The 12,280-nt window shown below is 38.3% G+C and overlaps 1 protein-coding gene across 1 annotated transcript in view; it reads left to right on the forward strand.

The window, feature by feature from the left end:
• The first annotated feature begins 4,891 nt into the window (after positions 1–4,891).
• Positions 4,892–12,280, forward strand: part of AGGF1 (angiogenic factor with G-patch and FHA domains 1) — a 28,847-nt gene continuing 21,458 nt past the window's right edge. The window contains exons 1-4 of the mRNA XM_030323450.1: positions 4,892–5,458; positions 8,112–8,214; positions 9,332–9,531; positions 10,486–10,650. Coding sequence (XP_030179310.1) covers positions 5,249–5,458; positions 8,112–8,214; positions 9,332–9,531; positions 10,486–10,650 — 678 coding nt within the window. The 5' untranslated portion in view covers positions 4,892–5,248. The remainder of the gene's footprint in view (positions 5,459–8,111; positions 8,215–9,331; positions 9,532–10,485; positions 10,651–12,280) is intronic.

The following is a 12,280-nucleotide window of genomic DNA, read 5'->3' on the forward strand; positions in this document are numbered from 1 at the left end:
ATAGAAGTTTTTTACAGGCTCAGTCTCAGGACAAAGATGTTTATGTTCCCAGCATTAGACAATTAGACATAGTTCAGAATAGGCTGGCTTGAGTGATTTTAAAGAATTAGCCAGGCACCTTCTCACTTATGCTGTAGGATGCCTGAAAGTCACCACCAAGCAATGAACGGCCTTAAAAGAATTTAGCAGGATGCATAGTTGCTAGTTTTTGCATTTTTTATCAAATTTTAACATTAACAATTCCTGACCTGATGACCAGGTGCATTCAAAGAAGCACTGTTCAAATAGCCTAGAATAGCCTAAAATCCCTAACCTTCAACTTGCACACCTTGAAAACTATTTAAGGGGAATCATTTCATACTACCCAGCAACAGCTCAGGCATCCCTTATTCTCTCCAGTTCGCTTCCAGATTTTGTTGTATTTTACAAAAGTATCAATCTACATGGATTGGAACTTTTTTTTAATGGTCCTTCAAAGTGGAGTTTGAGAAAGTACTGTTCCAGTCTAAAGCATTGATTTTGCATCTTGAAAACCTAGAATTGGTCCAGTGGAGACAGATTCTCCTTAGAGTCAGCATTCTGAATATCAGTGATTTGTGTGGGGAGTAGTGATTTGGGTGGAGAAGGGGCACATGGGAAAATTTACAATATGGTAATTTTTTAAAATGTTTATTTATTTATGTATTTATTTATTTTGAGAGAGCAAGAGAGAGTGAGTGCAAGCAGGGGAGGGCAGAGAGGGAGAGAGAGAATCCCAAGCAGGCTTTGCACTGTCAGTGCAGAGCCTGATGTGGGGCTCGAACTCACAAACCGCAAGATCATGACCCAAGGTGAAATCAAGAGTCAGATGCTTAACCAACTGAGCCACCCAGGCGTCCCTACAATATGGTAATTTTTAAGTTCAGGGTACAATCATAAAATGAAGGTGCAAAATGCAAGTATTTCAGTTAGGGATGGAGAAGAGGGGCCTGCCTCGTTTCCTTTGGCCTCCTTCCTTTACCATCACTCCAGTGTTTTAGTGTTACACCCACTCATTCTTTCCTTGGGTCTCCAGTGGGTGGAAATAGGTAATGGTCAATTGACCAAAAGTAATATGGAGCAATAAATTAGAACTATTGAAATGCTATGGCTCCCCAGATATTCTTGTGTGACATCAAACAGTAGGATCAGATAAGAGAGAGTTTGCTACCCATTGGATCCAAGATAAATTATGACAGGTGAATGTTCATTAAGTATAGAATTGATGACATTCTAAATGAAATTGGATATAAATCAAGTTTTACATACTTGACAATATTCTTCTGTTGCAGGATATAGGAATATCTCTGGTACTTGGACTCTAGCCTGCTGAAACTTACAGGTTCCTGGAGTGGCTCTAGATCAGGTTGAGTATCAGTTAGTTATTGCTACATAAAAAATATCCCCAAACTCAGTGGCTTCCAGTAAACATAATTTATTATTTCTCACAAGCCTGGGGTGAGGGGGGCTCTGGCTGATGTCTGCTGGGATTGCCAACTGTCTAAGGGTTTCCTGGGATCTCTGCTATAGGATGACTTAGCTGGATTATCTTAGCTGGAACGAATCTGTTCTATGTGTCATTTATCCCCCATCTAAGACCAGCAGACATACCTGAGTATGTTCCTCTCTTGGCAATGGAAGAAATCCAAGAAAGCAAGCAGAAATACTAAGGCCTCTTGAGATGTAGGCTCAGAACTAGTCCACTGTTCTGGAAATCACCTCACTCAACTAGCCAAAGCAAATCACATGGCCAAATCCAGATTCAAAGGTGGAGGGGAGTTTCTGACTCTTTAGCAAAGGGAGCATACAGCCATTCTGGAAAACAATGTGGTGGAAATGAGTGAAATGTTCTCTCTAGGAACCAGAGGTCACATGCCTTGCTACATGTTCTGAAGAAATGAATGCACAGGCCAACAAAGTGGGATGAACAAGGGTTTCCATTGTGGTATCAATGGAGAATAATTGATATCTCAATAGGAGATAACTTAGATGTTGACAACTAATGGATAAATTAAATGTGGTATACTTACACTTTGGAATACTATGGAGCACTTAGATGTATACATAGCAATATATATGAATTTTAAAAACATCTCTTAATGTGGAAAAATAAGAAACAATGTAAGATTTAAAACCAAATATGATTTATGTAAAATGAATGCACACACAAAACATATAAGGATAGATTTATATGTAAAGACATATAGGAATGCCTGGCTGGCTCAGATAGAAGAGCATGGGACTCGATCTTGGGGTCATGAATTTGAGCCCCATGTTGGGTGTAGAGATGACTAAAAAAAAAGTAAATAAAGTTGAAGACATATAGCAGACACATGAGAGTGGTTACCCATTGGCAGAAAGGAGGTAATGGGACTGGGGACTGGGGACATAGAGTGACACTAGGAACCATTCACAGGCCAATGTTGATAATGTGTCGTGAACTAAGAACTATGACTAAAATCTGAGGTACAAAATAATGACTAAGAAAAAAAACATTACAAAAGTAAAATGAAATTGTGAAGAGCATCACGTAGTATGCTTCTCTAGGGCACTGGCCCTGCCCACTATAGTAAGTAACTGTTGTTCTGAAAACTACCTGTGGTAAAAACTGATGATCAACTACTCACCATATATATTCTCTCCCATTCTTATAGAACCCTTTATTATTGGGAATAAACACAATTCCTAGCCACACTTGTAGCAAAGGTGGGTATTGAGATATAAACAGAAGTCATTGAGTGGAGCTTCAGGAACGTTCTCTTGTACCTTGCTATCTTATACAATGAATTGACTGGAAGGGTGGAAATAATGCTCTGAAAATAGCAGAGCACAGAGACAGAGCCTGGTTCCTGAAGACCTGGTAAAGCCACTATACGAGTTCTGGAAGCCTGTATCCTTACATCTTTAATGTAATAGAATAAACTCCTAGTTTGTTTACTGTAGACTAACAGCTGTTACTAACCTTAATGCAATTACTGACACACTAGGCTTCCTCTTTTTTTCTTTAAAAATGAAATTGTCATTCTTTTCTTCCAGACTAATGGTCAGAAGTTATAGAATAGCAGCATGATGAAGCCAGAATTTAGGCTTAAATGGATTACCTTTAAGACAAACGAAAGAAACACTTTTTCAAGTTGTAGCTAATAAATATTTATTCATTCAATAGCTAATAGTTAACACTTGAAATTTCCCATCTGTAAAATGAGAACCTAGGAAGTGAGCTCTGTCTCAAAGCTACCTTATAGGTGGTATTCATGGGATTTCTTACCCCCCAAAGGTGGACAGAGTGGAAGATACAGCTTTTATTTTAAAAGGTTTTGATAAATTATTGACCAGAGTCATAATGCATTAAGGTAAGTCTGATTTTTTTTTTTTTTTTTTTTGCAGGATATCTCTATTTTACATGAGGGAGGACATACTGTGCCTTCTCACTAAATATCCTTTGATGGCTAGGATATCACTGTTACCTTGACATAGGGTGCCTTGTAGAAGGGCTCTTAGGGACTAAAGTATAATGTATGCAGGACTGAGAAAGGGGAGATCCCCACTGCAGAACTCACTGACTGTGACTGAAGTTGTGGGCGGTGCAAGTGACAAAAAAGCACACTGAACTAGGACATCAAACGGAATTCTTTTGTTTGGCTGTGTTCAGCAAACACTTAAGGAAAGCTGCTCTGTGACAGGCACTGTGCTGGACCCTGAAAGGACTGGCGAGGCATATTTGCTGACCTCCAAAGGTCTCAGACACATCCTCCTGAGCTCAGGCTGTAATTCTAATTGACCGTGGTGAAAGAAAGATACTTCCAGAGGCCCTCATCAGTTTAAAGGCTGGTGAACAAATGCCTGTTCTACACAGGTGAAGCAGCACATAAATCTGCTGAAACAGAGCATTTTTCTCTCCCGTTTTCACAGGATATAGCTGCTTATTTTCTCACCAGAGATGTTCCTCTCTGCAACTCGGCTCAGACTTAATGAATCTGCTTTCATCTCCTGGGGGCCTCAACTCACAAAATCAGCAGAAATGGTAAGTAAGCAGAGCATCCGAAAACTATTTTCTAGTCCTTGTCTGGCATTATCTCTATAAACCATGACAAATTATTTCTGGAGTTTCAGTGTTCTCATCTGTGAAATGAGGAGCTAGAAAGTGGACTCTGTGCAAAAAGCGTGAAAACTTTTTGCTAGTAGGTGAAGGGGTTTAGGACAGTTACTGCCCCCCTCCCAATATGCCACTTTGCCATGTGGATTATCCTGAGCTGAGGTCACTTGAGGCCCTGAGAGCTCGAAGAAATTTTTGTCCTTCCTTACCCACAGAAGAACCTAAATTGGGTCTTTTCCAGAATAAGGGTTATTAACAGAGATAAATTTTATCCGAGTGACCCATCTGCATGGTAGGGCAAACATCTAATTACCAAACATCTACCCATTTTATCATTCTATGGAAGTGCATTCCTTTCCTCTTAAGTCCCAGACCTCTACCTTCTTTTTAGTTCAGAATGACATAAAAACCTCATTTTGCTTATCTTTGGAATTTCCTCTTCTATGTGGATTTCCCCATACCTACGCCTATTAAATTTGATTTTTCTCTTGTTAATATGTCTCATGTGAATTTGATTCTTAGAGCAGCTATAAGGACCTTTGAGGAGACACGAATTCTTGCTCCCTGACTTAGGCAAGTGCAAAAAACGCAACCAGAGGAAGCGACCTTCAACCTAGCTTCCAGGGCCTTGCACGCAGTTTCATACCGATTCTCTTCAGGCGCACAGAGACGTTTGGCGGTAAGGTAGAGAGAATGCGCATGTGTCGTAAGGCCCTTCCCAGTTCCCGTAGTTTCCTTTTAGGCTTTGGCCCCGCCCACCACCAGCGTTTCCGGCTCGGCCCAGGAAGCTTCCGAGTTTCTGGCCACTGCTCTTTTGGCCGACCATTTCGCTTTCGCCATCGTTTTTTTCAGCTTTTTCGGTTGTGGGGAAGGTAGCTGCCAATAAAGTTTCCCCGTTTCAAAGTCTGGCGGATTGGGCCGGGCTCATCCTCTGTCCCCTTGCTTACTGCCCGCAGTCTTTCTAGGCTACTGGCAAGGAGCTTTAAGGTGTCATGGCCAGGGGCCGATCGGGCCCGGCCGGTCTGAGGCCAACTTCGGTTGCCAGCGGGCTCTCATGGCTTTTGGTCCCTCCGGCGACCACCTCAGCGTGAGCGCAGTCCCTCCACGCCCGCGGGCCGCCTTGCGCAAGACTCCATGGCCTCCGAGGCTCCGTCGCCTTCGCTGTCGCCGTCGTCACCACCCTCCCCCGAGCCTGAACTGGCCCAGCTGAGGCGGAAGGTGGAGAAGTTGGAATGCGAGTTGCGGAGCTGCAAGCGGCAGGTGCGGGAGATCGAGAAGCTGCTGCATCACACGGAGCGGCTGTACCAGAGCGCAGAGAGCAACAACCAGGAGCTCCGCACCCAGGTGCGCGGTCTGCTTCCAGCCTCGTGCCCCATTCCACCCAAGGCGATGCCTCCGGAGCCTTTGATAGCCTTGGAAGGGCTGCCTGGCAGGGGCCCAGAACTGCTTTATAGAGTTACCTGAAATAAAAGTTCAGTGCTGTTACAAATCCAAGTACTTTTGGAACTAGCCTAAGAGTTTGGGTTCCTCGATTTAGACAAGTGCGTGAGCTGATGGTGGGAAGTGAACTTCATTACCTTAGTTTTTGTTCTCATTTGTAACGTTCCCTTGGCGTTAGGAACATTTATACTATTTTTTCTAGATCGTTTTTGAGTTTGTTAAAGCTCTGGCCTTCAAGTAGGATCCCATTTATCACTCACTTGGTGTAAACTGATGTTGAGCCTCGGTTGGCCATAAAATGAGAATGTTGGTACCACACAAGCAAATTAAGCGTGAGCAAATGGTTTTAGAGTTTTACACACTGTTGAACGCTATATATTTGCCAGGTTGTTATTCTGGGCATTTACCATCTTGAGTTTTCTGGTGAAAGTAGGGAGGCCCAAACTGTCTTTGTTAGAGACTTTAACCAGCTGACTTCATTTCCATAAAATGGAGTAAGCATAAATATTTAAGCAGTCACACTTCTTTTTTTCTCACTTTTAAAAACGAGCATATTTTTTTTCCTCAGCTTGGTTTGTTGGGTAGTTACACTCTCCCAACAAGTTATTTCCCTTTAATTATTAATGTCAGTTAAATTGTCTAGTTCTTTGTGATATACTGGTACATTTCCCAAAATTGCACATAAAGGCTCTACATGAAATGGTAGCAAACTTTGTTATGCTTTGTTATCAAATGATCTGTGAAAATAACGGCCGAGATGCAGTGACTTGTGTGTCCGTTGTATAGGTTGTTGATAGGACGTTATAGAAAATATATTTGTTTGCTCAGTAACTAGTTCTTGAACACTTAACATGAATGCATAAGGACTATGCTAGGAGATTACTCAAATGGTTAAAATATGAGGGAAGGGGAGCAAAATATGACAGCCTTAAAAAAAAAACCTTTTATAATTATAAATTGTTAAAGTACAGCTTGTTACAGAGATCTAAAAGAACATTTTTTAGTCTTCGAAGAGCCAGCATTTTGTTACTAGTATTAATTTGATATGGTGGTCTTAACATGAAAATTGGAATGCATAAAAAACCTTCAGTCTACTGTTGATAGTAACTCCTCTTTACCCTCCTCCTAGTGAGCCTCCCCTGGTGGTGGGTATGGTTTCAATGTTAACGGTCATCCCAAATCACTAGTGTTTTATTTGGAGTGGCTTGAGAATTGAGGGTGAACTGATAAACATAATACAGGTTTGGGAGTCAAAAGAACTTTGTGCAAATTACTTTGTTCAGATTTCTCATGCAAAATGGTGATTAGGATCACTATTTTGTAAGGTTTTTGGAAGAAATAATGAGAGTACTAAGTTCAGTGCCAAGGATGTAGCAAATACTAAGTAAATTATCTAGTAATAGTGGTAGTAGCCAGAGCCAGGACTGGGGCAAGGCAATCAGTAACCCAGGGCAAAAAATTTAAGGAGTACTCATTGTCTGGTACAGACCCTCTACTTCTGTGAAACTGAGAATGAGTGCCTCCTTAAATTTTGTGGTCTTGGTGCCTTGTTTGGTTCACTCTAGTTCCACTGGGTGGTACTAATAGGATCTGATAACTAATGAGGTGGCTAGATAATCTGTGTGTAATCAGATTACCACCTTTCGCCTTTTAAGCTTTATGTGTCATTAAATATTTAACTTTTTCATTTTTTCTTTTTGTTTTTTAGTTTTATGCCTATAATAGACGTTGTGTCACACTGAGATCTTTCCCAAATGAGATGTATTTATGGGATTGCTTCTCATCTGCTTATGGGTGTTTCCATACTGCTGCTGTGACCTTGGCATTCAGTGAGGCACAGGAGGATAGATAGCCCCCTGAGGCACACCTCCATTCCCTTTTGCTGCAGTTACTTAGTCATGAGACTGTTTAAAGAACAGACTGTTTAAAGAACATGTCTGCTGTTTAAAGAAAAAAAGTGCATTAAAGCATATGAGTATTAATATATTTAGGTGAATGGTTAATTCCAGGTGGAGGACACTGAATGATACTAGATAGCTTCATCTGATGAGTAAGAATTAATGTTTTTTCAAATTAATTATTTAGGGAGAACTGATTAAAATTTTAGTATAAAAACATTTGTATTGTTAGAAATAAGGGATCCTTTTTGAAAAGTCCTGTTAATTTAATTCATCTGATTTTTGGAGGAAATATTTTGAGATTTGGCAAGAGAGTATAAGAATAAAAACATCTCTGGACTGCCTGGCTGGCTCAGTCGGAAGAACTTGTGACTCTTGTCTTGGAGTTGTGAGTTCAAGCCCCATATTGGGTATAGAGATGACTTAAATAAAAAAAATTTTAAAAACCTAAAAAAAAGAAAACATTTCCCTATGCAAATGTGAAAGGTGAAAGAAAGTCAGTTATAGCATTTTTTATTTTTATGAAAAGGGGACTAGCAGCTTTGGTGCTTCTCTAAAACTTTTACCAAGAAATACAATTCTTACAATTTCAGGAGCATGGTGTGTATATTATTAGGTTGCTATACGGTTTATTTTCCTTAAGTCTTGTTTTCTTTTAGGTAGAAGAGCTCAGTAAAATACTTCATTGTGAGAGAAACGAGGATAATAAAAAGTCTGATGTAGAAGTACAAACGGAGAACCACCCTCCTTGGTCAATCTCAGGTATTCAGCTTATAATGAAGTTATCTTAATGCTGTTACATTCACATCCTGCTAAGGCAGAGTTTTCTTTAAACTTAAAATAGACAAATATCGAAATAAACATGAGAACTGTTACATTGACTTCTCTCCATATGATTTGGTGTTTTCAGGTAATCTGTATGCTGCTCTGGTGGGAAAATAGAAATGTCATTCCTGTAAATATGTAGTATTGCTAATATGTTTTCAGTGGCACATTAACTGAGTAATGTTTGCCATGCTGTGAACCATCTACTCATATCTGGCCTTCCTTGTGACCAGGCACATGTGTTTTCTTGTTGATGCATTCCACTTAGTGTTGTGTTCAGTGCCATTCTCTTAGGCTCTTGTGAGAGTGATGAGCTCACTGCTATGACCTCATCAATGACATTGTGAGGCAAAATAACTGAGCAACTGAGTTTTAATAAATACGGATCACAAGAAATGATCTTTGCATTAAGTTTTGCTTTTTTTAAATTCAGTATGTGATTTGACTAAATTGTTAAACACAGCAGCAGAATTGACATTACATATATGCATGATATATATACATATCATATATAATATGATCACACGTATTATATATATATTATATATAATATGACGTATGTAACATGATCATGTGTATATATATATATGTATACACACACACACACACACACACACACACACACACACACACATTTAAGTCAGCATCATGAAAGAAACTTGACCAAAAAAAATCAGCTTGATCTTTATCCCATGATCATTTGATAGGCAACTATATTAAGGTCGTACGTGATGAGTAGCTCATTTCTTTTGACAGAACACGACCTATATACCTTTTTTCTTTTTTTACTCTTGCTATGGAAAAATCCAAATCTACCACTTTTTTCCTTTTTAGTTTGACAGCAGGGGTACTGAAGGTGATGTTACAATCAAAGATACCTACTTCTGCAGATTTATCTGCACTATCCATTTTAATCTGTTAAATTGTATACAGTTATAAAAATACATTATGTTTGCCTTGTGTGCTGTTTTGTGTTCAGTGCCAGTGGTTTGGAATTAACTTCTTTTATATATGTTTTTCTAATATGATATAACCTAATTTGTTTTTGCTACAGATTATTATTATCAGACATACTATAAGGATGTTAGTCTTCCAAATAAAGTGACTGAACTCTCAGTTCACCAAGATCAGGATATCGAAGCTTCTACTTTTAATTCTGAAGACCAGTCACAAGTAGAAAATGATGCTTACGCTGGTACTGATATAACAGAACATGTTAAATGTACGGAAGACCATTTTGCCTCAAATTCACAGGTAACGTTTAGCGTGAAACTGTTGATGGGGCATCTGGCTGTCTCAGTTGGCTGTGAGTTTGAGTCTCATGTTGGGTGTAGAGACTACTTAAGTAAATAAAACTTAGAAAAGAAAAAAAAAAAACTGTTGATGCCCGAAACATATCTTTCTCTGTTGTTATTATATAGAAAAATAGACTTCTTTGGTCCCTTATGACATATATCAGAGTTATAAAAATTCTGTGCATAGTTATGCAGTGAATACTAACAGTTTTTGGGAAACAAAAATTGGAACTTGTTAATATATATAATTGTTTTTCTACTCTATTGTGTTCTAAAAATTTGTGATATACATAAGCTAAAAGAAAATTTATCACTATATTTTGACCCAACCAAAAAATTTTGGGCAGTGGCCACAATATCTTGTTCACAGTAAAAATTTTTTTTTAAGATTTTATTTTTTAAGTGATCTTGCCACCCAATGTGGGGCTTAAACTCACAACCCCGAGATCAAGAGTCACATGCTCCACCAACTAAGCCAGCCAGGCACCCCCATACTAAAATTATTTTAATTCTTATTTAATGTCAAATATCTTCCCACTATTGCCTGAGTGTCATAGAAATGTGTTTCTTCACTTTCAATCAGGATCCCAGGATCCGAAGATATTCTTAAAGAATATATCAGAGTCTATATTTTGTAGATTATTACCCTATAGTATCAGGCAATATTTTTGAGTAATGGTCACTCACTCACTTCTAATATCTTCAAAACTGGGTCAAAATTGAATTAACTAAAACACTAGTAACTATTTTTTACACTGGACCACACTGTAATTGATAGCCATTTCTTTCTATTGCAGAAATTGAAGTCTTACTATTTAAAATTGCTTTAAGTCTATTTTTTTCTAATTCTGCCAACTTCTAAATTGACACAAGGAAGTATTGGTCTTACTTGACATGAATGTATCTTACCTAGGAGCCAGCGTCCGTATTAGCAACAGAAGATACATCCTTAGAAGGTTCTTCTTTAGCTGAAAGTTTGAGAGCTGCAGCAGAAGCTGCAGTGTCTCAGACTGGATTTAGCTATGATGAGAACACTGGACTGTATTTTGATCACAGCACCGGCTTCTATTATGATTCTGTAAGTATCTCCGACCTTTCAGTGTTGTATGGTTGTGTCCTTGCTGCTCGATACCAAGTATTCAACCTTAAACTGAATTAAGAAAAGCAAGAGGCTGTGTTTAAATTCAAAACTGTTTGATTCAAAGCTATTTAACATGAGTAAAGAGTTGTAGAATAGCTTATGATTATACATTTCTATTTTCTTAACTAAATAAGTTAATTGTGGTTATTATAGATTAATATTTCCGAAAGGTCTAATAACCTTTTATATGTCAAGTAACATGCAGAGATGTTAGGGTATCAATACACTTGATCTTAGCCAAAAGGCCAAGAAGCGATTTTAGAGTATTAATAAAAACAGTTAACTATATTGTTGTACAATGTTTAAAAACCTAAACTAATATTTTTTCATAGAATTGATAAGGAAGTGACATTGTTAATGCTAGGCTTGGCCTGAGATACTTTAGAGTTGTTTCAAATACTTAATCCGTTTGAGCCCCAAAGGGAGTCTTTTTCTGGAATTCTCAATACCATGTTTATTATTAGTTTAAAACTTCTTTGGCTTTTAAGCATTTCTTTTTATTTTTTTCATTTTTATTTTTTTAAGTTTATTTCTGAGAGAGAGAGAGCATGAGCAGGGGAGGGGCAAAGAGAGAAGGAGAGAGAGAGAATCCTAAGCAGGCTCCACATTGTCAGCACAGAGCCTGACATGGGGTTTGATCCCATGAACTGTGAGATCATGACCTAAGCTGAAATCAGTAGCCAGACACTTAACTGATGGAGCCACGCAGGTGCCCCAGCATTTCACTTGGTTTAAAAATCAATGTTAACAGTGAGAACTAGGGATTTAGTATGGAATCAGACATGTTATGCGTGTAATTGACCACTGACCAGGACAGAACGAGAAAACAAAGTTCATGATTTATAATTCAGTATTATGGCTGTTGCTGTCTGGTACTTGAAATGGGATTTCATTTAGGATTTGATGAAAATGATGATGGCAGTTACATATGTATATACCTCAACCTCAGTGGCTTAGGCATGTGATCTCCTCAGGAATTATAGAATGTGGTACCCCAAAGTGGAGCAGATGTTCACCATTCCAATCACTGGAATTATTGTTAGCTAATTGAAGGAACATAATGATAATACTAAATAGTTAGATGAAAGATTTCATTAGCTTGTCAGTTTGCTCTTGGTTTTCTTTGTAAATCCCTTATGAAGAAAGGGTTTTCTTCCACAGAGGTATGCTAATTGACAATGCTAATTAATACCCAAAAAATTAATGTTTTTTATTACCAAAGAGAGTAGCTGATTAAATATTTATTTGGTTTTGAGGAGAATACAGAGTTTGTACGTATATGATGTTAGTCTTCATCATTCATCTACCTTCCTTTCTGTCTCTTTCCTCCTACATCTCTTCTATAAGTGGTTATGTGTAACATTGTGTAGGTTGTGTTTTAGTAAATTAGGGACATCATTGTTTTGCCCTTTTTATTGTACCAGTTTTCATTTTATTTTTTTATTTTAATTTTCATTTTTCTTCTATTTTTTAAAACTATTTTTTTTTTCAACGTTTTTTATTTATTTTTGGGACAGAGAGAGACAGAGCATGAACGGGGGAGGGGCAGAGAGAGAGGGAGACACAG

Source organism: Lynx canadensis, chromosome A1 (assembly GCF_007474595.2).
Source record: "Lynx canadensis isolate LIC74 chromosome A1, mLynCan4.pri.v2, whole genome shotgun sequence".
Lineage (NCBI taxonomy): Eukaryota > Metazoa > Chordata > Mammalia > Carnivora > Felidae > Lynx > Lynx canadensis.